The following is a 26,514-nucleotide window of genomic DNA, read 5'->3' as shown; positions in this document are numbered from 1 at the left end:
TGCATGAGGGAGGGGAGGTGCATGAAGGAGGGGAGGTGCATGAGGGAGGGGAGGTGCATGAGGGAGGGGAGGTGCATGAGGGAGGGGAGGTGCATGAGGGAGGGGAGGTGCATGAGGGGAGGCGGGCAGGAGGAGAAGGTGGGGTCAGGAGGACAAGAGAGGGTCGGGAGTACAAAGGAGGGGAGAAGGAGGGGAGGAGGATGGGCGGAGGTGGGAGGGGAGAGACTAGAGGAGGGAGAGGAGGGGCAGTAGGAGGGAGGACAGACAGAAGGGGGGAGGAGAAAGAACTGAGAGTGAGGGGGAGGGGAAAGGACTGATAGTGAGGGGGGAGGAGAAAGGACTGATAGTGAGGGGGAGGAGAAAGGACTAAGAGTGAGGGGGAGGAGAAAGGACTAAGAGTGAGGGGGAGGAGAAAGGACTAAGAGTGAGGGGGGAGGAGAAAGGACTAAGAGTGAGGGGGAGGAGAAAGGACTAAGAGTGAGGGGGAGGGGAAAGGACTAAGAGTGAGGGGGAGGAGAAAGGACTAAGAGTGAGGGGGAGGGGAAAGGACTAAGAGTGAGGGGGAGGAGAAAGGACTAAGAGTGAGGGGGAGGGGAAAGGACTAAGAGTGAGGGGGAGGAGAAAGGACTAAGAGTGAGGGGGAGGAGAAAGGACTAAGAGTGAGGGGGAGGAGAAAGGACTAAGAGTGAGGGGGAGGAGAAAGGACTAAGAGTGAGGGGGAGGAGAAAGGACTAAAAGTAAGGGTGAAGACGAGGGACAGACAGTGAGGGGGACGAGAAGGGATGGAGGGCATACAGTTAGGGGGAAAGGGGAGAGGCAGAGTGGGAAGAGGAGTGAAGGGGGGAGGAGGGACGGACAAGGATGAGGAGGGACAGAGAGGGAGGGCAGGAGGAGGAGGAGGACCGACAGGGAGGCAGCATGAGGAGGTGGAGGAGGTGGAGGACCGATAGGGAGGCAGCATGAGGAGGAGGAGGAGGAGGAGGAGGAGGAGGAGGAGGAGGAGGACCGATAGGGAGGCAGCATGAGGAGGAGGAGGAGGAGGAGGAGGACCGATAGGGAGACAGCATGAGGAGGAGGAGGAGGAGGAGGAGGAGGAGGCAGCATGAGGAGGACGAGGAGGAGGAGGAGGAGGAGGAGGAGGAGGACGAGGACGACGATGATGACAACTGGCAGGGAGCAAGAGGAGGACGAGGAGGAGGACTGACAGGGGGAGGAGGGGGTGGAGGCACAGAGGCGGGTGGAGGGGTGGAGGTCAGGAAGAATGGAAGAGGAAAGTGATGGATGGGGGAGGAGGGGGAGGAAGGGGAAGGAGGAGAAGAGGTGCAGGGGCAGGACAGGTGGTGACGGCAGGAGAGGGGAGGGGGCAGGACAGGTGGTGAGGGCAGGAGGGTAGGTAGGGAGGGGGCAGGAGGGGAGGTAGGGAGGGGGCAGGAGGGGAGGTAGGGAGGGGGCAGGAGGGGAGGGGGCAGGACGGGAGGTAGGGGGAGGGGGCAGGAGGTGAAGGAAGGGAGGGGGCAGGAGGTGAGGGAAGGGAGGGGGCAGGAGGGGAGGGATGGGAGGGGGCAGGAGGGGATGGAAGGGAGGGGGCAGGAGGGGAGGGAAGGGAGGGGGCAGGAGGGGAGGGAAGGGAGGGGGGCAGGAGGGGAGGGAAGGGAGGGGGCAGGAGGGGAGGGAAGGGAGGAAGGCGATAGGGGAACAGACATGGAATGAGAACAAGGTGGTTGTGTGTGGGGGTGGATGGGTGGTTGTGGGAGGAGTAATTTGAATGTAAGGTTTTTATTGTTTTGGATTTGTGGAGGATTTTTCCCAAATTATAACAGAAGAAAATAACATCACATCCGAACCTTTCAATAATGGCACAATGTAGCACCTACACATTCAGTAAGTATATTAACTAAAAGAACAATGGCCAAGAATTTAATTTCAATGTACCTTATACATTTCCTTGAACTTTCCAACAGGCAGACCAGTCGGAAACTCTGCAATTAAACGCTCCACATTACTCTTGATAACTTCTGTTACAACGCCAAAGGAGTCTGTAAATGTTGGCATATCAGTTTATAACTGTTTCATAACAAGCTACACAAAGCATACATATTTGTATCATTACCACACCAAAATAATAATTAATTTAGAACACTGAAACACATTTAAACAATGGGAAGGCCAGGGTGAAATAAAAACTATACGCGAACAGGGTGTCCAATGATTGCATCATTTTCGAATTCAAAATTTTAAAGCCAATTTTTTTCCATATTGCTTTTTTATTAAATTTGAGTCTAAATCATCATTTCTTCAAAAATTTATATTGGAAATTATTGGAACATGCATAATTAATTAAAAGTTTTTTCTTTAGTAGTATATATCACAGATACAGTATTTAATATTTAAAAAAAAATTTTATTTACAAGCAATAAAAAATTAAAAATTCTGTTTTTGCAAATATATATGAATTGTAACTTGCTGATTAAAGGAAACAAGCTGTAGCAATCAGTCATGATGAAAATGAATAAATCATTTCTTTAAACTTTCTATCTCTGCTGAAATCTTTTGATGCTTCACTCCAACACGTGATTTTTTTTTTATGTAATCTTTGATTTCAGCTTGCTTTTGTTTTTTCAATAATCATTAATCCTTTTCTTTTTCACCTTCCTTCGCCATATGTTTCATACCATCTTTCTACAAACAATGGGCATTGCAAAAACAGTGTATAGGACTTTTGTCATTCTGAAACTGTCTACCCCCTTTGCATCCTGGATTGCATCATTTATGTACCTTTGAGCAATAGCACTTCCTGTCTTTGATTTTCAAATTAAAATTTCAAAGTTCGCATATCAGCCTCGCTCAACCGCAGCATTTCCATGTGAATTATAAAAATAATTTGCATAAAATATTGGAAATTTGGGCATGGCTTTTGAAGATAATTTAATTACATTCATCCAGAATTTATCAAGATAATTTTCACTTCTATTTCATATCATCTTCAATTCTTTTTTCTCTGCAGATCTCCACAATTTGAAGATTGACATGGTCTGCCTTTGAATTCGACACTCTTCCATTCGATTCCAAAATTTCAAGTAAAATGTCAATCTTCTTTGAGCTACTTCTGGTTTAACACAATTTCTGGATTCAAGCAGGAAATTGCACATGTTACGATGTACTTGAGCAGCAATCTTTCTCCCAACTTCTCTAGTATGCCAATAATGCATGTTCACATGTTTCCCTTTAGCAACAATATTTTCTCTTTACATACATTCTTAATTTTTTTCAGCGCACATCTTGTAGCCAATTTCAGATTGAACTGTCTTGCTACTACTTCTGGCCCATCTGTATCTGCGATGCCATCGATGCGGGATGAAGCGAGGAAAATTATTCTAAATGTTTCATAGTATGGCGAATGGATGCAAACGCAAACAGGAGAGTACACTAAAAATTTTTAAAAAAAGGGAGAATAATTACTTAATACCAATAATGCTGCAAAAGAGACAATTACAAATGTCTAATACGTCATTCGTCTCCTCCTGTTTGAGTAACTGTGTTACAAAAAACTTGTTTTAATTTCATTACTACTCGAGATTACTGTGGCTCTTTTAAACAAAATTGCCGACCAAGCATTCACAAGCTACAGATTTATCAACACAAGTTGTGGATTACCTAACTGTAAAACCAATGACTACCTTTAACTTCCTCATTCGTAATATTATGTCAGCTTGTCGCCATCGTGCAGTCATTCAGTCCCATAGATCTCTTCGATACATATGGGAACAAGTCATTACTCTTTGTGACTATGGTGTTTGTTTTCGATTTCTGACATCTACAATGATCTAACAGCTGATATAGTAAGTGTTACAATAGGTTTAACATAATTTCGGACATAGTACTAAACTGAAAATGAATGTCCATATAAAACACTTTTACAGAAGTTGTTACTTCCAAGTATTTCTATGACAGTCGCTGATCTGTACTTTATGCCAGGCTTCGAATCAATGAATGCTCCCGTCTCTCCCCACCTCTTACGCCGTATCACCAATCACCTTCCTCATATCCCCATTTCATGCAACCACTCCACAAGTATAAAACAGTTATGAATCACTGTGTAAACAATGTATTACGAATGGGTATTATGTGTATCATGTGTAGATTCCCCTTTGAATATTCAAATGTCTTTTGAAATATCACACACGGTTCAAACTCATAATATATCAATAGTGGGTATTACACACAAACACACACACACACACACAAACACACACACACACACACACACACACAAACACAAATATGTTTTTAAATAAAATTTAAGGTTCTTACCCATCTATTTTCTTCCCAATTTTGAAAATTACTGGCTTTTTCCAGGTTTTCAAAATTTCAGTTTGCTGGACACCCTGGGAAAGGACAGATTGCTACTCACCACATAGAGGAGTCACTGAGTTCTAGATGTGGGGGAAGAAACTAGAATTACTTAAGCTTATGTACAAAGACCTTCCTCAGAAACGAAACTAACTCCCTCAAATGCTAAGACTGCAACTGAATGTGATGTGAGCAGTAGTATGCTACTGTGGATGGTGGGAGTAAGGAGGAGGAATGTGACAGTGGTGGGTGAGGGATAGTAAGATAGGTCTGAGGGGAGGTGCTAGTATTGCCTGTGAGATGATGGAGGCATACGGTAGGGTAGGATAGGGCTGCTGCCCTCCTCTCTGTGAGTCATCAGTCTTCTGACTCATTTGATGCAGCCTACTGCGAATTCCTCTCAACCTTTTCATCTCAAAGCAGCATTTCCACTCTATGTCCTGAACTGTTTGTTGGATATATTCCAAACTCTGTAAAGTCTACAGTTCTTATCCTCTAAACCTCTCTCTAGCATCATGGAAGTTTTTTCTAATGCCTTCACATTTGTCCTATCATCTTGTTCCTTCCATTCCTTTCTTTGCCAGTTCTGTGGAGACACTCCTCATACCTTATCAGCCTATCTAATTTCCACTGTTCTTCTACAACACCACACATCAAACACTCCATTCTCTTCTGTTCATGATTACCTACTGTCCATGATTCACTACCATACAATGCTGTGCTTCGAACATATATTTTCAGCACTTACTTCTTTAAATTAAGATCCGAGTTTGATACTAGTAGGCTTCTTTACAACAAGAATGCCCTCTTTGCCTGTGCTAGTCTACTTTAGATGTTCTCGCTCCAACTGTCATGGGTTATTTTGCTTCCAAAGTAGCAGAATTTCTTAACTATGTCTACTTTGTGATCACAAATTTGGTCATAAAGTTTCTCAGCATTCTTATTTCTGCTACTTCTCACTAGCTTCGTCTTTCTCCAGTAAACTATCAATCCATATTCTGCACTCAATGGACTATTCATTTGATTCCATAGATCTGTTAATTCCTCTTCACCTTCAATGAGGATATCAATGTCCTCAGCAAATATTATCACTGATATCCTTTTGGCCTGAATTTTAATCTATCTCTTATTTCTGTCACTGCTGCTTTGATGCATCCCATACTGAATAGTATGGGATGAAGACTGCATACTTGTGTTACCTCATTTTTAATCTGGACAATTCGTTCTTGTTCCAATCTTTCTGTTTCCTCTTTGTTCTGGTACATATTGTGTAATACTAAACTTTCACTATAGCCCAATGTCAGGACTACCTCTCTGGTGCCTCTAAGTTTTCTAAAGCCAAACTGATTGTCATCTAACAGTTCCTCAACTTTCTTTTCCACTCTTCTGTATATTATTCTTATCAGCAACTTGGATACACGAGCCATTAAGCTGATGTGCAATAGTTCTCGCACTTACCTGCTCTTAGTATCTTTAGAATCAAGTGGATATTTTTCCAAAAGTCTGATGATATGTCGTTAATCTCAGATTCCACACATCAACTTGAATAGTCGTTTCGTTGTCACTTCTCCAATGATTTTAGAAGTTCAAATGGAATGTTGTCTGTCCCCTCTGCCTTATTTAATCTCAAGTCTTCCAAATGTTTTTTAAATTCTGACTCTAATAATAGATCCCCTAAGTATTCCATACCAACTCCAATGTCTTCTTCTATCAGGTCATTAGACAAGTCCTCCCCCTCACAGAGGCCTTCAATGTACTCTTTCCAACTGTCCACTACCTTCTCTCCATTTAAGAGCGAAATTCCCACTGCACTCTTAATGTTGCTGCACTGGCTTTTAATTCAGGTGGTTTTGCATCTCCTATGTGCAGAGTCAGTCCTTCCGGAAATTGTGTCTTTTTCAATTTCTTCAAATTTTTCCTGCAACTATTACCCTTCGACACTTTCTATTTATTTAATTCCTGAGTGATTCATATTGCTGTACAGAGAAGAGGAAAGGACTTCTATGTCCATTAACAGGACCCCAAGGTGAGTGTGTACTGAAGCGAGCGCAGGAAAGGAATAGACTGGCGGAGGAAAGGGCTAGCGAAGTTTGAGGCCAGGGGAGTTATGGGGACAAAGGGAATGTTGTAGGGAGAGTTTCTAGCTGTGCAAATTCAGAAAAGCTGGTGTTGGAGATGCAATAGCATCTTCCTCCACCACTAGCCTGCTATCACTCCCTCCTCTCATCATATGCCTTCTCCTCCCCGCCCCAGTACATAGCTGCTCATGTCAGATGCAGTCACAGCCAGACCTTGTACCCGGAGACAGTATCCATGTGTGTGAGAGTTTTTGTTCTTGTTGTGGTTGTTGCTGCATGAAAATTCGAGTTCTCAAGAAGGACTTTGCCTGAAAGCTTGAATATGTCTAGTGTTCTTTTTCATACTGCCTGTTTGCAACTCAGTGCCTCCTCTTTGTGGTGAGTAGCCATCTATTCTTTCTATATTTTTGAAATATATTTTCTTTTACAGAAGAGTGTGCAAACAAAGATATTACACTGTAATAACTTTATTGTTTTACCTCATCCACGCTACTTTTTTATTAGATAGTAAAAGGCTACATGCAAGGTAAATGAAAAGCACATGAAAAGCACAGTCACATTTATTTCATGAAACTCCTTGATGGTAAATATAACGTTCTGTGAAATGAATTCAGAAGAAAAAGTCAAGGCTGTCAAATAAATAGTAATAGAAATTACAGTTTGCTTGAAATTTAATCACTGCAGAACACTGAAAACATTTGGCAAATTTTATGAAAACTGTAGTCCAGCCTAATAACTGCAACCCGCTTCCACTGAGGACATTCACCTTGAATAACTGTGTTTCATTCATATTTACAAATTTTTGAAGAGGTCTGTTACTTATAATGCTACGATCCTATGAAGGAATTTTATACCTTCTATTTTCTGTGTAGTACTTAGCCTCATAAACATGTGAAAGTACTTGCAAACTATCTTTAGTGTGGAAAATTTGATAAATTTTTATTTTGTCCATCTCAGTTGCATGAATATAATATTTATTGCTGGAGAGATTACTGGTTTCAGGCCGACTCACCCATTCTCAAACCACACACCTAAAATTACAAAGTATATACTGTACAGAAAATATTTATATACAGTATGTATGAACATATTATAAGTGTTTATATACCTTGTTATTAATTGTAACTCATCACACAATATGGTGCCAAAAGGCATGGACTGCTTATTACAAGAAAGTCAAACTGTGAGCAAAAATTACATTCATTGACATGACGGCCTATGTGTCTACTGTTTCACCTGAAAGACACAATCAAACTGACAAACATGATATTTAGTGGTTAATACGACACCTTCATAGTTGTAGCACTCATACGTAAGGGCATGCACTGACTACTAGTTTCCTAATGTACTGCCACATACACTGTCGTTTATTGAGAACATTTTCTAACATAGGGAATGAATTTTTCGTTACAAGGTGGTTAATAACAATTTTTTTTACAAACTAACTTAGCATATAAATTAAAAATACAGAGCCAAGAGGTGACAACTAGCACTTTCTCCTGTATACAAACCCGTATTGCTGTTAGCTACAACAATGTCTCACTACCTTCTTAACCACTGCTTCCCATTTCATGCCCCTTGACTCTGATAACTGCTATCTGCTTACAGTACAAGTTGTAAATAGCCTTTCGGTCCAGTATTTTACCCCTGCTACCTTCAGAATTTCAGAGAGATTCCAGACAAAATCTTTCTAAGTCTACAAATGCTATAAATGTAGGTTTGCCTGTCCTTAACCTACCTTCTAAGATATGTTGTAGTGTCAGTATTGCCTTGCTTGTTCCTACATTTCTCTGGAATTCAAACTGATTTTCCCCGAAGTTGGCTTCTACCAGTTTTTCCATTCTTCTTATTCTGTAAAGAAACTGTGTTAATTGTTTTGCAACGATGATTTATTAAACTGATAGTTCGGTAATATTCACGTGTCAGCACGTGCTTTCTTTGGGATTAAAATTATTGTATCATCTTGAAGTCTGAGGGTTTTCGCCTGTCTCATACATCTTGCACACCAGATTGAAGAGTTTTCTCATGACTGGCTCTCCCAAGGCTATCAGTAGTTCTGACAGAATGTCAGTCCCAGGGCCTTGTTCCAACTTAGGTCTTTCAGTGATCTGTCAAATTCTTCTCTCAGTATCATATCTCCCATCTCATCTTAATTTACATCCTCTTCCATTTCTATAATATTGCCTTCAGGCACATCTCCCTTGTCTAGACCCTGTATATACTCCTTCCACCTTTCAGCTCTCCCTACTTTCCTGAGGCTAGTTTTACAGCTGAGCTCTTGATATTCATACAGTTGCTTCTCTTTTCTCCAGAGGCCTCTTTGATTTTCTTGTAAGCAGTGTGTCTTTCCCCTATTGCAAAATGCTTCTAAATCCTTGTTTGTCCTCCAGTCATTCCTGCTTAGCTATTTTGTATTTCCTGTCAATCTCATTTTTTAGATATTTGTTTGCCCATTTGCATGCTACATTTACCAAGTTTTTATGTTTTTTTTTCTTTTCATCAAGTAAATCCAATGCCTCCTGTGTTATCCAGCAATTTCTACTAGGCCTTGTCTTTTCACCTATTTGATCCTCTGCTGCCTTTACTATTTCATCTTTTAAAGCTACCCATTCATCACCTACTGTATTCCTTTCCCCTCTTCTGTTCAATCGTTTCCTAATGCTCCCCCTGAAACTCTCAAAAACCTCTGGTTCTTTCAACCTACCTAGGTCCCATTTGCTTAATTTCCTACCTAATGGTGATACACATTTGAAATGTTGTAGCAAGTGAGAATCACATGCTAGTAATACAATGACACATGCCTTTCACTCTTAAAGGAAGTAAGACATTTACCTACAATTTTATGCAAAATATCAATGAACAAATAAAGTTTCGGCTTCGAATGCAGTCAATACGACAAAGATAATGACTGTGTTGGATGATGCTTAGTACGGTGCTATTTACTGTTTAGTCCTTGTAAACTGAAGGTTTGTTATATATCTAAAAACGAAGATGATGTGACTTACCAAATGAAAGTGCTGGCAGGTCGACATACACACAAACAAACACAAACATACACACAAAATTCTAGCTTTCGCAACAAACGGTTGCTTCGTCAGGAAAGAGGGAAGGAGAGGGAAAGACGAAAGGATTTGGGTTTTAAGGGAGAGGGTAAGGAGTCATTCCAATCCCGGGAGTGGAAAGACTTACCTTAGGGGGAAGAAAGGACGGGTATACACTCGCACGCACACACACACATATCCATCCACACATTTTAAATAAACAATGTAAATAAAAAAAAGATGCAGTATTTTTAGGTCTTGCACTTCATTTTATTTTACTTCTTCAGGCAGCATTCGAATAACATATAATTAAAAAAAGAAATTTTAGATTTTAGCACTGACTTCCTGTATGGACTGTAACAATTTTGATACTGTTTCATTATTTTAAGAGATTGATTGATATTATTTTACCCTGTAATGACAATTGAGGGTTGTATAGGAAAGGACGTGCTAGACTTCAGCTCCTGGCTTTGTATGTTTAATTTAGATGCAAAGTTGTTTTAGAAAATCGTTTAACAGTCTTGTAATGTAAAACTGGCATTTCCTATGTTATAAAATGGCATCAATAAATAACAGTGGATATGGCAGCACCTTTGTGAACTAATAGGAGTTTAGTACGTGAAATTCTGTGTGTTAATTAAATATTTACTAGACACAGTTCTTGCATTTTCGTTTTTATCAAAAAAAGTAACAGATTTTGTGACATTCTACGAGTTCCTAACCAGGAGCAAATTATATAGTTCCATCTGTGTTCTTCAGTAGTTTAGCCTTTGAAATTCTGCTAGTTGACTTAATTTACTGGACACAGTTCTTGCATTTTCTTTAGTATCTACAGTAGAGTGCTGCAGTTCTTGTCAACCGTCATTATTTTGTCTTTATAGTATGGTTTTCCACCATATTGATAGAGACCGTGATTGCTGTTGAGTAGATGTAAGCTGAGTTGTTGACACTTCGCTCTCAGCTCCTGGGTGTGTTCGCTTTGGTTACACGGCTTCAGTCTGCAGTGGATGGGCATCACTGTTATGGACTGGTCGTGGGGATCCAACGAATGCCCAGTATGACCCCCCAATCTGCCCGCAATGGTGGCCATCCGAGTTACTGCTCGCATTTAGGTTGACCCCTCACCTGTGATCGAGTGGAATGTCATCTCGGAGTAGGGCAGACAGCAAAAGGCGAAATTCCCAAGGTGAGTGCAGGGTGGCAAACATAAGGCCTCCCCAGTTAGTCTGACAAACATCTTCCAGGTGTTATCTGTGGCTGACATTGTCCCTCAGTCAACATGTCCTGTTTCAGAAGAAACCCATGTTAAGTGCATTATGGGGGCTCACGTGGACATGGTTGCTAAGGAGGGGAGGAAGCCAGTGTGAACTTCTTGTGCATACTGAGTGGAGTCATTCCATACATGGAATGGGGCCTTCCAGATGCCATGAAGAGCACAAGGTGTGGTTAACTGCAAGTGGTGGCTCACTTTGGTACCAATGATGTGTGCCACTTTGGATTGTAAGAGATGCTCTCTGGTTCTGCAGTGGATGGGCATCACTGTTATGGACTGGTCGTGGGGATCCAACGAATGCCCAGTATGACCCCCCAATCTGCCCGCAATGGTGGCCATCCGAGTTACTGCTCGCATTTAGGTTGACCCCTCACCTGTGATCGAGTGGAATGTCATCTCGGAGTAGGGCAGACAGCAAAAGGCGAAATTCCCAAGGTGAGTGCAGGGTGGCAAACATAAGGCCTCCCCAGTTAGTCTGACAAACATCTTCCAGGTGTTATCTGTGGCTGACATTGTCCCTCAGTCAACATGTCCTGTTTCAGAAGAAACCCATGTTAAGTGCATTATGGGGGCTCACGTGGACATGGTTGCTAAGGAGGGGAGGAAGCCAGTGTGAACTTCTTGTGCATACTGAGTGGAGTCATTCCATACATGGAATGGGGCCTTCCAGATGCCATGAAGAGCACAAGGTGTGGTTAACTGCAAGTGGTGGCTCACTTTGGTACCAATGATGTGTGCCACTTTGGATTGTAAGAGATGCTCTCTGGTTCTGAGTATCAATCGTAAGTGGTAAAGGCTGTCAAGCCATGCCTGCAAGATGAAAGCAAAACTCACTATTGGCAGCATAGTCGATGACTGACTGCTGACCTCTGGTACAGAGCCAAGTGGAGGGTCTGAACAAGAGGCTCAAGACAGTTCTGCAATTATGTAGGCTGCAGATTCAGCAACTTGTACCACAGGGGTCAAGTTGCACCATAGGGTGTTGGGGTTTTGGTTTCCACTAAATAGGTCAGGAGTCCATACCATGCAGGAGGCAGCTACACGGATAGGGGGAGTGTGTGGTGTGGACTGGGTGGTTTTTTTAGGTTGGAGGGCCTTGGGGAAAAACACAAAGGGCTTCAATCTTAAAAAGTGCAAGTCGATCACAGGAAGAACGTGAAACTAGGAATCATTGGTTTAACAGTTGTAAATTGTCATAGCTGTGTTCAGAAAGTACGAGAGCTCTAAGTGCTAATATAAGGGGCATTCAAAATGAAACCTGTTCACTAGTGTAAAGTAATGGTAACGATTTTGTTAACTCAACAATATAGTTATACAAAGTACACATACTCAAAAATAATCACCAAAATTGTTGGCACATTTATCCCATTGCGACACCAGCCGGTTGATTCCATCCTTGAAGAAGCTAGTTGGCTGCTGTCAGATCCAGGCCTGGACCAAGTCACACAAATAGCTTGTTTTAGAGGTCCAAACACATGGAAGTCACACGGTGAAAGGTCGGGACTGTATGGTGGATGTTCCAGTGTTTCTCACCGAAACTGCTGCAATGTCATCTTCACCGCAATGGCCATGTGTGAGCGGGCGACATTATTATGAAGGGGATAACACCATCGGACAACATGTTTCAGCATTTCGACTTGATGGCTTGTCTAAGGTTCTGTAAAGTGGCTTGATAATGCTGGGCAACGATTATGGTTCCCTGTTCCAGGAACTCGACAAGCAGAGGGACCTTGTGGTCAAAATAGGACATCATCACCTTACCAGAACCGGTGTGCACAGCCTCCGATTTCTTTGGAGATGGTGAGGTCGCATGTTTCCACTGATTGCTCTGACTCTTGCTTTCCAGTTCAAAATGGTGACATCATGTTTTGTCACCTGTGACAGTACGCGATAGAAAGCCGTATTCCTCCTCATGTTAATGTTGCAGATGACTCAAAGACAGTGCCTTTCGAATAGTGGACTGTTCGGCGGTCAGTTGGTGTGGAAGCCAATGCACACAGATTTTTCGAAAGTTCAAGTGTTGTTGAATAATGGTGTGGGCGGTGCCCGTGCTAATACCCAGTAAGAAATGGATCTCGTCCATGATGATTCTGCGGTTGTCCAAGACTAAGAAATTCACTTTCGCAACCATTTCCGGTGTGATGACACGATGAGCCTGTCCAGGATGAGCATCATCTTCCAGTGACTCGCGCCTCTCAAGGAATCGTTTGGGCCATTCCACAACACTTGAACGACTCTGACTGTACTCACCAAACACAGGCTTCATCTGTTGAAACATTTCACGGCCTCCAACTCCCTCCGCTGCAAAAAACTCATTATTCCTCATTGTGTCTGCTTACTTGCCTGCACGTTAAATAGTGGACGAAAACTTGTGTGACCACCTTCTCTTCAGCGTGAAATCACACTGGTGCTGCGCAACATCAAACGGTGCATACGTGTCAGTCTCTCTATCAATAGATGGCGCCACCATACCCACAGTTATGTAGTGCCACCTTCCGTGTAAGGCAAAGGTAAATGCACTGACCAGGTTTCATTTGAATGAACCTCATAGAAAGCACTGATGCTCAAATTATTACAGGCACTGAAAGCCAGCTAAAGTCGGAGAAAAGTACAGCCAAATTTTTTGCGAAGTACCAAATGGTGTTCAGAAAGGCTAGGCTAAATACAGTTGCCAGTGGCATATTTGTTGCTGTTAGAAGTAGTTTATCTTCCACTGAAATTCAAGTAGATAGTTTCTGTGAGTTAGTATGGGTAGGTCATTCTCGGCAACCAGAATAAAATAATAATTGGATTCTTCTACCGAGCTATGAACTCAGATGATAGAGTCGCTGAAAGGTTCAAAGAGAAGTTGACTCTAATTTCAAACATGTACATGAAATATACAATTATGGTTGGTGATGACTTCAATTGACTCTCAATAGGTTACCAGAAATACATGTTTAAATCTGTTGGTACACATAAAATGTGCTAAACAGATTTTCTGAAAATAACTTCTAGTAATTAATTCATAAGCCCACTCTAAAAGTAAACAGTTGTGAAAACACAGTTGACTTCTTGGCAACAAATAATCCTGAGCTAATAATGAGCATCAGATCACATACAGGAATTAGTGAACACAGGGTTGCTGTAGTGAGAATGAATACCAAACTCTCAAATCCACCAAAAATAAACAAAAAAAATCTATTCAAAAAAGCAGACAAAAATTCGCTTAACATCTTCCTGAGAGACAATATCCACTCCTCTTAAATTAACAGAATAAGTTTATGTTGAATGTGGTTTGAATTCAAATAAATAGTATCAACAGTATTTCAAAGATTTATACCAAATAAATTAACAAAAGAAGGCACTGATCCCCCATGGTACACAAAACGGGTCAGCACACTGCTGCAGAAACACCTAAAAAAAAAAAAAAAAAAAAAAGCCAAATTTAAATGAATGTAAAATCTCCCAGGTTAGCTAAGTTTTACAGAAGCTTGACATTTAGCAAGGGCTTCAAAGCGAGATGCTTATGATAGTTTCCACAACAAAACTGTCTCAAAACATTACAGAAAATCCAGAGATTGCGGTCACATGTAACATACAAGGTGCTACCCAAAATTTTTGGGACTGGTGCTGCCATCTGTTGAAAACCTTACCTTCGGACTTATGGTCACCATCAGAATCGAAGTAGTTCCCATCTGCACACACACACCAGTCCCAGCACTTCTGCCACCGGTCAAACATTTTCTGGAAGTCCTGTTCTTTGAGGATGTTTATCACCGCCAGCGATGCTTGTTGAATCCTCTCTAGAGTGTCAAACCAATGGCCTTTCAACTTGACTTTCAGTTTTGGGAATAGTGCGAAGTCGTAAGGTGCCAAATCTGGCAAGTACAGTGGGTGGGGTACAACTACCATGTTGTTTTTTGCCAAAAAGGTCCTGATGAGCAAGGACTTGTGTCAGGGCGTGTTGTCGAGATGAAGCAGCCAGTTCCCTTGACGCCAAAGTTAAGGCAGTCTTCCTCACAGAACCGTCTCAAAACATCACAGTAGTATGCGGAATTCACTGTTTGGTCGGGTGGAACGAATTCTTTGTGCACAATTCCCATGGTATCAAAGAAAACTATGATCATGCTCTTCACCTGTCTCGCTTTTTTCAGTTTTGGAGAGCCCAGGTTCCACTGGGACGATTGTTGCTCTCATGCTCTGTCCCCTAAACACTTGTTGAATCATTGCAAGTGTCTCCATAGCACTTTTCACGAGATTCACACAGAATTTGATGCACACACATTGTTCTGTTCACGGATCCATCATAAAATCGCCTCACACCAAACACAAGAGTATCACAGAAGTCACTGTGGATTCGCAACACATCCGCCCAGCTCAATACCACTCCACACACTGACTCATCAAATGTGCAGCTCTCGCCAGCTAGCAGTGCAAAGATCTACTACTTCTACTTTCCAGATGGCAGCACCGGTCCCAAAAATTTTGGATTCCATCTCATATGCTAGGGGCAAGACGCAATCAATGACTTCTCTGCTTAATAGTAATGGAAATACTATCAATGACAGTGCTGCTAAAGCAGAGTTACTAAACACAGCCTTTCAAAATTCCTTCACCAAAGAAGACGTAAATATTCCAGAATTTGAATCAAGAACAGCTGCCAACACGAGTTAACTTACAAGTAGACATCCTCAGAGTAGCAAAGCAATGTAAATCACTTAATAAAGCAAGTCTTCCAGTCCATACTGTAAATCAATTACTTTTGTTCCAGAATATGCTGATCCAACAGCTCTATGCTTAATCATATACAACTGCTCACTGGACGAAAAATCCATACTCAAAGACTGGAAAGTTGCACAGATGCAATCCACTAAATTACAGACCCATATCATTAAAGTTGATATGCAACAGGATTTTGGAACTTGTGTTCGAACGTTATGAATTAGCTCGAAGAGAACAGTCTATTGAGACATAGTCAACATGGATTTAATTTCATTCTTGTGAAATACAACTAGCTCTTCACTCACACGATGTTTTGAGTGCTATCGAAAAAGGATTTCAAACTGATTCCAATTTCTAAATTTCCAGAAGGCTTTTGACGCCTTATCCCACAAACAGATTGTATTCAAATTGGGGTGTGCTTATGAAATATCATCTGAGTTATGGAACTGGATTTGTGATGTCACAGTTCTTAGTAACTCACAGAAGTCATTTAGTAAAACAGAAATGGTCAGAGGCCCTCTGCTATTCCTTATCTACATAAACAATTTATGCGACAATCTGAGCAGCTGTCCGAGTTTCCTTTGCAGATGATGCTGTTGTATATCGTTTAGTAAAGTCTTCAGAAGATCAAAACCAATAGCAGAACAATTCAGATATCTGTATGGTGCGAAAACTGGCAATTGACCCTAAGGAATGAAAAGTGGGGTCATCCACATGAGTGCTAAAAGGAATCAAACTTCGCTACAAGATAAATCAATCACATCTAACAGCTGTAAACAGAAATAAATACCTAGGAATAATCTTAAATTGGAAAATGTTGTGGGGAAAGCAAACCAAAGACTGTGTTTTACAGGCAAAACACTTAGAAGATGCAAAGAGGCTGCCTACACTACGCCCACCCACCCTCTTTTGGAGTACTGCTGCACGGTGTGGGATCCTTGCCAGATAGGATTAACAGAGTACACCAAGAAAGTTCAAAGAAGGGCAACACATTTTGTATTATTGAGAAACAGGGGAGAGAGTTACACGGCCATGATACAGGACTTGGGGTTGGAAATCATTTTGTGGACACTTGCCTACATACGGAGAAAAAGTCATTGTAACAAAATAAGGGAAATCAGAGCTTGCACGGAAAAATAGGTGCTCGTTTTTTCCGCACGTTGTTTGAGAGTGGAATTATAGATAATTAATGTGAAAGTGATTCTATGAACCCTCTGCCAGGCACTTAAGTGTGATTTGCAGAGTAGTCAAGTAGGTGTAGATGTAAATTTAGGTGTAGATGAAGATGAAGCAGTTCATGCCTTTTCACACAATTTTGTGTAAATAGTTCAGTTAGTAACGCTGTGTATCTATGATCATATATGCACTTGTAACATGGACATGCATACTGTTTGTGAATATTTTCTGCAACATATATACTTTGTAATTTTTTGGTGTGTGGTTTCAGAATGGGTGAACCAGCCCAAAAAAATGTAACCATTGCACTAATGAATTGTATATTCATGCAACCAAGATGGACAAAATAAAAATTTATCAAATTTTCCTCTATGTTATACAGTTGTGGATCAACCTTTCTGAAGCAGCATGTCTCGAATCCGTAATCTTCACTGCACAAAAAAATACAGGATTTCTATTTTTGTTAGTCATGAGTCTTCCGACTAGTGTGATGCAGCCCGCCATGAATGACTTGCAACTTCTTTATCTCAGCACTCCCACCCTACATCTCAATTATTTGTTGGATAAATTCCAGTCTCTGCCTCCTCCTGTAGTCTTCACCATCTACAACTTCCTCTAGCGCCATGGAAGTTATTCCATGGATATCCTTCTGCCCCTTACTGTCAACTGTTTTCCGTGCATTCTGTCTTCGTTGATTCTACACACAACCTCCTCATTCCTGGTTTTATCTGTCAACCTAATTTTCAACATCCTTCTGTAACACCACAACTCAAAACACTTCTGTTCTCTTCTTTTCCAGTTTTCTCACTGTCCATAATTCACTACCATACAACGCTGGGCTCCCAAAGTGCGTTCTCAGAAATTTCTTCTTGAAACAAAGGCTTGTGACTAATTCACTTTCCATATACTCTCAGCACTGTGCATAATTATCATAATTATAACACCACAATCTTAGCACTAAGCATAAATATTATACTGCCCACACTTGTTGAAGTTATGACACACCACTGCTCCATATCGCGGAATGGAATTTTTTTATGAGATCAGTATCTTGATCTGTGAATTTCAATACCATCTTTTTCATGAATGATGTTTCCTAAATTCAAATGGATTGTTACAAAACAGAAAAAGTGAAAAGCAAGATCACAGTTTGGAAGCTGCATGTATATACTGGTGACACAAGCAGACTCAGAGAAGATAATGGAACAGAGCAGCAAAACATATAAGTGTCTACACTTGAGTTTCCCTTAAGGGTGGAACTGATTTTGATGACAAGTATTTGGCATTTACCCAGTATGGTAAACAAAGAATTGACTTGGACTTTAAAAACCATTCCTCATACATACTATTTCAACGCCTTTCCAATGTGTCGTCTTGTATGGACACAGCAGGATAAAACAAAAAGTTGGAGAAGTTACGATATTAAAGCAGAATATTCAAGCATTACCTTGGAAAGTTACAAGGTGAGATCATGTATCAAAGAAAGAAAGCAGACTACAAGAAAACTCTTTTCTTAGAGTTCGGAATACACGATAAAAATGTAGCTTCATAGAGCAACATTTTGAATATCCAAGACATGCTATCAGCTAACAAAAAACATATTCAACTGAAATGAAAATTATCAATGAAATGTTAGCAAAAACTTAAAAACGTTTAGTGAACTGTACAAACATCTCAACAATGGCATCGTCGGTGTAGCATGCAGCTACATACAAATACAACAAAGAAATTCTTTGGGCGCTGTACAAGTAATCAATACATTTTCAAATGGCTTACATCATTATATAGTTTCAAAATATACTGTTTCTGTGTACAAAAAACTGGAAGATATGAAACAACCTTAAAAAGGTAAAAATAAGATAGAGACCAAAATAAATGTTTTGTATAGTCAATTTGCACGTGATTATAATGCTTGTTCTCCTTGCAAAAGGAACATTATGTGCTCTAGAGTGATACAAGAAAACACTACAAGGTTACTGAAATGGCAAGTTAACAGACAAGACACACACACACACACACACACACACACACACACACACACACAAAAATTATTATTAAGCATTAAATTCTCACATTTGTTGATCATCACACAATTTCATATATCATAAAATAATAACGTGCACAGATAAAAGTGAAATATTTGTGGAATATGTTTGAATAAATCAAAGAACAGACAAACCTGTTCATCACTAAATAACTGCCAGATTGTCCTGCAAATGTAATGAAACTGGATCTATTGCACAAATACAAAAATAGAATTTTAAGCAAACACCATGGTTATTCTTAAAGTTCCTTAAATTTTGCAATAGATTGTGTATGAAAGTTTGATGCATAAAATAAAATATTTAAAACATTATTACAACCAGAATGTGTCAGAGAAAATTTCATGTACTTACTCATGTTACCACTGTTCGCGTAATGCTTGGGCAGAGGTGCCTCAGAATCAAATAATAGAAAGTCAGCTGAACTTCGTCTTAAACAAATAAAAACATCTGAATATGCAGCTGCTACAGCTGCCATGCTCACATAGCCATAAGCATGGTAATCCAAGGCCACTCCAAAGTGCTCCTATAAAATTATCACCCACATTAGGGGAAAGAAAACACTGAAAATGCTACACCAAAACAAGGGAAGTACAAACAACTAACACAGATCAAAACATGCCATAAGAGTATGGATAACCATCACTTTTAAACATGCATGAGGGAAAACAAACCATGTTGTTGTCCGACTGTGGCTCATACTAACTTAACTTTCCATAGCAGTTTTGCCACACAAATTGATTTACTGAAGCCTAGTAATCTTATATTGTGCTTCCATAATGATGTGGAGCTGACAGCAAAATGTTAAATATACAGTAAAATATTTTACCTGGAGATAGGGCCTCTAAACAATTAGGAAGGCTGGTACTTCACAACAATAAAGGACATTTTACATTAACCCATTTGGGACGTACTTTTAATCCCTTAAGAAATTAACCTTTTTTTTGTGATTTTCATATGTCTTTACCATCCAAAAACAGCTTTCATTCAAAAAAGTTTTCACTAAAAAAATTAATCCCTGTTTTTTGTCTTTCCACTTTTGAACAGCAGTACCGGAAGGGTAAGTATCTACATTCTTCGATGTTCAGTGTCTGCTCGTACTCTTTTGTTATATAGTGTACCTCATTATCATACCTCACTTCTTGTGAGGCTCTCTTTTCAGTACGTGTGACAATTAGCGAGAGATCTTCCCATAAAGCTTTTTTATCAATACTTTAATAGGTATGTCATGGTTATGTGTTGTGTGAATGCAAATTATCTAAAGTTTCTTCCTTGCTATTTGTATTCTAATCTGGAGATTTATCAAGCATTCACTACTGATGCATTTAATGAGAAATTATTAGCTGTCAGTACTACTTTTTTGCCTCTAATTTGCATCCTTCATTTTCATCCAGGTGATCTAATCCATCCATTTATTCTGTGCAATGAAAAAAACAATAAGACTGATAAATTTTTATTTTTCTTCTCAGCTGTCTGTTCCATCTCGTGACTTTATAAAGAGATGCTACACCTCACTGTATTAATGCAACAGTTACAGCATATGTTCCCATTATGGCTAGAAGGTCTTCAGCACAGAAAATCTCAAATAATTCAACAGGACTGTGACCCTTTTCTGAAATTAAAGGATTAAGAATCCACTTATTCCCTTAATGAACAGGTACAACAGTGCAGATCTTCCTCTGTAAAAATCACTTTTTATTTTTGATTGTCTTCATTTTTTGTTGCAAGACACAGACTCTTGTGGGAGTATATCACTTTCTTTCAAATTATTATTTTGTAAAAAGGGTTTTTCACAACTTTGCAACCCTCACTTTCATCAAGGACCTAGCAAAATTATTTTCACTTTGTTGCCAACAACAGTTGTGATTTTTACCTTCTGCTGTGAATTGTTTATCAGAGACATGGTCCTTCATCGTCACTACTCACGTATGACATCTTTCAATTTTGTTGATAGTTATAAGAACATTGCTTTGTGTAGGTGAGGATTCTCATCAGCAATCATGTTCAACAGCTCATCTAAATTACACTGTTAAAAAAAATTATAATGTCAAGTCTGGAGTTCCAAAACTGCAACACAGATTTTTATTGCAGACATGTGATAACAAATTGTAAGGTCCACAGATTACTGCATTTCAGATGCAAAGTTTACTCTTAATATTTACTAAATGTCAAACATTGAAAAATGGGTCAAAAATACATGGTATTTAAAACACGTCTAAGAGGATAACATGCTTCAATGACATAACGTTCTACCATGACAGTCCTGGTACTTATATGTAAAGGAACAATGCAGTAACTGCAGCACACACTGACTCAGTGGCAACAATGCATCATCATATAAAAAGTATCCCTTTCTCCACAGTATATACTTCATACAAAATGTGGAATATAAAGTTCCAAGAATGGAGCAGCAATCCATATGGGTTAAAAGGCTAATAGATAAAATCAGACATCAAAATTCTACAGACATATTGTGCAAAAAAGATAGCAGCTATGAAATATAAAGTTGTGAAAGCACACTATGTTAGTATAAAAATATGAACAAAACATGAAAACACATATACATTATTTCTTTATTTGGTTTACTTCACTTCATAATCTACTGACTCACTCTATTTATGATAGCACAATGTGCTACAGATATCTGACAACTCGCATGTTTTTTCTCCATAAACAGGACAGAAAACATTGTGGACTACAAGACCTGGAAATCTGACTTAAACATAGCTGGTATAGACATACAGAAGAAATATTATTTTATAAAAAGAATTTATATATCCATGCAACGACTCGCTGAGTAGAAACAGTGACACTAAGAATTGTTTAAGGACTTTGTGGCATGTATTGCTTTTATTTCCACTTAGAGTTTATTAAGAAGTTTAATAGTATCTGGAGTGGACTCTTCTGATACATTCTGATATTTGTGTGAGTTGTATGAAAGCTTTTACCAAGTCTTGTTACACTCATGAATACCACAGTTCCTCAGTGGAACTTTGTCACTATCTGTTACATTTGTTTTGAAAAATGAAATGGATTCGCTTATATAAATGCATAGTAGTCAAAATGCCAAGTTTTCCCCAGAATGTTACTCCATAGTTTATATGTGACTTAATATAAGCATAATAAGCACTCGCTTACGTATATTGGCATGAAGAACAACAAGCTTTCCATTAACATAAATATGACGGTAAATCGCCTGAATGATTTACAACTGGTGTCTTCTAAGTGCCCTTTCCCCTTTAACTCTTCTTTGATGTGTGAGAACTGTTCCTCTGACAAATTATTCATATTTGCAGTCCCTCTGTTCGTAATTCCTGTCCCATACCTACCTCTACCACTGTTGCTCGCATTTTATGCCCCCTTCCAACCTGTCCCCTTTTGCTCCTCCTTTTCAGTTATGTTGACAGGGCTACAAAAATTCATTTACACTATTTTTCCTTTTTTGTCTGCTTCTATACTGCCCTGTCCCCATTATCAACTCCCCAGCATCTCTTCAAATGCCTCCGATTACACCTGAGAGACTGTCCTATCCTACTCTTAAAATCCCTCTCTCACAATCATTTTGCCACATCTGGTACTATGGCATGACAATGTAAAGTCTACATGTCTGTGCTCCAAATAATAACACAAGTTTAAAACATAAGCACTAATCTTTAACTTCTTCCTTATGTTCCTACTCACTGTTCAGTGAACATTTTTTTCCACTTATTCAAATGTCCATATTCAGCCAAGGATTTACTAATATTGTATTGCTCAAATAACTGATAATGATGAAATAAATCTTTATTTCTATCACGATTTAGGTAGATAAAACAGAAGATTATTTCTCTTCTGTAATAGGTTCCTTTTTGCATCAGAAACTAATTTTCTCATTTATAAGTTACAGCCAACCACATAAGATGACCACAAGGAAGCTGAACATGTAATGCAAAATTGTCCACTGAGAACGCTCCTCAACATGACTAATTCTCTCCCATAGTGGTTTTTTAAGACTAATTAATAACCATCACAACAAAATACCTGCAAAATATCAAGTTAACATTTTCTAGCAATGACCTATGTTTGATACACATGACAATAACCATAACAGGTATCTGCATTATTACCACTAGGTGCACTCAAATACAATATAACGGCCACCTACCTTGTAAATCGCAGGAAACTCAGAGGCCCAGAGACCTTGGGGATTGTCTTTGATCAACTTCTTCATATTCGACACTGTCTTCTCGCTAAATAACCTATTATGCAATGAACTTGCATTAAAACTGCTCCCACTGGAGGACACAGGGCTGGAAGGGGTGCTAGTTCCTTTTACACAAGTTTTTGTGTCCTGCTCATACAGCAATGAACTGTCAGTCTTCCTTTCACTGAATTCCATAGCTGAACTTTTAGTTATATTGTTGATCACATTCTCAGAGTGTTCAAAATTATTTCCATCGTCTTTGAATCCATGACTCACAATTACAGAATTCTGAGGTGATATTTCAGGTATATCTTTAGGAAACCACTCATCAATGTTATCTGTAATTGAGAAATAAGTAACATAAATACGGGACAGTACATAATGATTCTAACATATGCGTTGAAAATATTTGACATTCTTTGTGAGAAACTGGAATTTAGAAATATGCCCAAAGGGAATTTTTAATCTAGGTTAACATGACACAGATAATACATAAGATTCTGAAAAAGGGCATAAGCCTTTTCAGCAGTTGCAGGGGCAGTCTGGGTGGTTAACTCATCTGGGCTTGTAACATCAACCAAAACAGCCGTGCTGGTACCGCATATGGCTGAAAGCAAGAGGGAAACTACAGCTGTAATTTTTTGTGAGGGCATGCAGCCCCAATCTGTGGTTAAATAATGGTAGCATCCTATTGGGTAAAATATTCCGGAGGTGAAGTAGTCCCTCACATGGATCTCAGGGCAGGAACTACTCAGGAGAATGTCATCATCAGGAGAAAGAAAACTCGCATTCTACAGAGCGGAGTGTCAAATGTTAGGTCTCTTAATCGGGCTGGTAGGTTAGAAAGCTTAAAACAGGGAAACGGACAGGTTGAAGTTAAATATAGTGGGAATGAGTGAAGTTCAGTGGAAGGAGTAACAGAACTTCTGTTCAGGTGACTACAGAATTATAAATACAAAAACAAATAGTAATACATGAGCAGGTTTAATAAGGGGTGTAGGTAAGCTACTATAAACGTCATAGTCAAGGTAGGCATGATGCCCATACCAACCACAATAGTACATGCTTAGATGCCAACTAGCTCTGCAGAAGATGAATTTGATGAAATGTATGATGAGATATAAAAAAATTATTCAGATACTTAAGGGAGACAAAAATTTAATAGCAATGGGGGACTGGAATTCAATAGTAGGAAAAGGAAGGGAAGGAAAGTCTGCAGGAAAGGAATGAAAGAGGAAGCGTGGTAGAATTTCGAACAAACTATAGCTTACTTATTGCTAACACCAGAAGGTTACAGACTGGTCATATAACACTATGACAGAGATTTTGGAACCAGATTTTAAACTTTAAGATATTTCCAGGGGTGGATATGGACTCTGACTAAAATTCACTGGTTATTCTCTGTAGGTTAAAAAGGAAGTAACCGCAAAAAGATAGCAAATTACGAAAATGGGCCCTGCATAAGTTCAAAGAACCAGAGGTTTTTGGGAGTTACAGGGGGAGCATTAGGCAATGATTGAATAGAAGAGGGGAAAGGAATACAGTAGGTGATGAATGGGTAGCTTTAAAAGATGAAATAGTAAAGGCAGCAGAGGATCAAATAGGTGAAAAGACAAGGCCTAGTAGAAATCGCTGGATAACACAGGAGGCACTGGATTTACTTGACGAAAAGAAAAAAAACATAAAAACTTGGTAAATGTAGCATGCAAATGGGCAAACAAATATCTAAAAAATGAGATTGACAGGAAATACAAAATAGCTAAGCAGGAATGACTGGAGGACAAACATAAGGATTTAGAAGCATTTCGCCATAGGGGAAAGTTAGACACTGCTTACAAGAAAATCAAAGAGGCCTCTGGAGAAAAGAGAAGCAACTGTGTGAATATCAAGAGTTCAGATGTAAAACCAGTCCTCAGGAAAGTACGGAAAGCTGAAAGGTGGAAGGAGTATATACAGGGTACAAACAAGGGGACATGCCTGAAGGCAATATTATAGAAATGGAAGAGGATGTAAATTAAGATGAGATGGGAGATATGATACTGAGAGAAGAATTTGACAGATCACTGAAAGACCTAAGTTGGAACAAGGCCATGGGACTGATATTCTGTCAGAACTACTGATAGCCTTGGGAGAGCCAGTCATGAGAAAACTCTTCAATCTGGTGTGCAAGATGTATATGACAGGCGAAATACCCTCAGACTTCAAGACGATACAATAATTCTAATTCCAGAGAAAGCATGTGCTGACACGTGAATATTACCGAACTATCAGTTTAATAAATCATTGTTGCAAAACACTTACACAGTTTCTTTACAGAAGAAGAAGAATGGAAAAATTGGTGGAAGCCAACTTCGGGGAAAATCAGTTTGAATTCCAGAGAAATGTAGGAACAAGCAAGGCAATACTGACACTACAACATATCTTAGAAGGTAGGTTAAGGACAGGCAAACCTACACTTATAGCATTTGTAGACTTAGAAAGATTTTGTCTGGAATCTCTCTGAAATTCTGAAGGTAGCAGGGGTAAAATACTGGACCGAAAAGCTAGTTACAACTTGTACAGTAAGCAGATAGCAGTTATCAGAGTCAAGGGGCATGAAAAGGGAAGCAGTGGTTGAGAAGGTAGTGAGACAGTGTTGTAGCCTAGTGCCAGTGTTATTCAGTCTGTATATTGCGCAAGCAGGAAAGGAAACAGAAGAAAAATTTGGAATAGGAATCCAGGGAGAAGATATAAAAACTTTGAGGTTTGTCGGAAACAGTGTAATTGTGTCAGAGACAGCAAAGGACTTGGAAGAGCAGTTGGACAGAATGGACAGTGACTTTAAGGAGCGTATACAGTGACTTTAAGGAGCATATAAGATGAAGATCAACAAAAGCAAAGCAAAGATAAAGGAATACAGTCAAATTAAATCAGGTTATGCTGGGGGAATTAAATTAGGAAATTGTATATTTAAAGTAGTAGATGAGTTTTGTTATTCAGGCAGCAGACTAACTTATGGCTGACATAGAGAAGATATAAAATGTAGACTGACAAAGGCAAGAAAAGCATTTCTGAAGAAAAGAAACTTGTTAACATCAAATATAAATGTATTTAAGTGAAACATGGATGATAAACAGTTTGAGCCAAAAGAGAATAAAATATCATTTGATCTGTGGCGCTATAGAAGAATGCTGAAGACGAGGATGTTAGATCACATAACTAATGTGGAGGTACTGAATAGAACTGGAAAAAAGGAATTTGTGGCACATCATGACTAGAAGAAGGGATTTGTTGATACACACATTCTAAGACATGAAGGAATCACCAATCCAGTGTTGGAGGGAAACATAGAGGATAAAAATGGTATAGGGAGAGCAAGTGATGAATACAGTAAGCAGATTAAGGAGGATTAAGTTGCAGTAGTTATTCAGAGATGAAAAGGATTGCACAGGATAGAGATCATGGAAAGCTGCATCAAACCTGTCTTCAGCCTGCATACCACGACACATACAGCATTTTTCTGAAAAGGTCATTTACAAATAACTTTTCTTTCAACTCTGAAACAACATTATCATAGACTGCTTCTTGAGAGAACAAGAAAATGGTGAAGAACTTGCAACTGATACACCAGAATATAAAGAATAAAGCAAGGGAGAGGGTAAGGAGGAGTGGCAGTGAGGGGATTGTT

At 39.6% G+C, this 26,514-nt stretch overlaps 1 protein-coding gene across 1 annotated transcript in view; it reads right to left on the bottom strand.

The window, feature by feature from the left end:
- The window catches only part of LOC124775120, a 302,473-nt gene that overhangs the window by 168,133 nt on the left and 107,826 nt on the right, over positions 1 to 26,514 (bottom strand). The window contains exons 7-9 of the mRNA XM_047249959.1: positions 22,809 to 23,185; positions 19,019 to 19,190; positions 1,933 to 2,036 (exon numbers count right to left, since the gene is read on the bottom strand). Of these exons, the coding sequence (XP_047105915.1) occupies positions 1,933 to 2,036; positions 19,019 to 19,190; positions 22,809 to 23,185 (653 nt within the window). The remainder of the gene's footprint in view (positions 1 to 1,932; positions 2,037 to 19,018; positions 19,191 to 22,808; positions 23,186 to 26,514) is intronic.

The sequence above is a fragment of the Schistocerca piceifrons genome, chromosome 2, assembly GCF_021461385.2.
Source record: "Schistocerca piceifrons isolate TAMUIC-IGC-003096 chromosome 2, iqSchPice1.1, whole genome shotgun sequence".
Taxonomy (NCBI): domain Eukaryota; kingdom Metazoa; phylum Arthropoda; class Insecta; order Orthoptera; family Acrididae; genus Schistocerca; species Schistocerca piceifrons.
The sequence above is the reverse complement of the archived record's forward strand: the minus strand, read 5'-3'. Positions and strand labels throughout refer to the sequence as shown.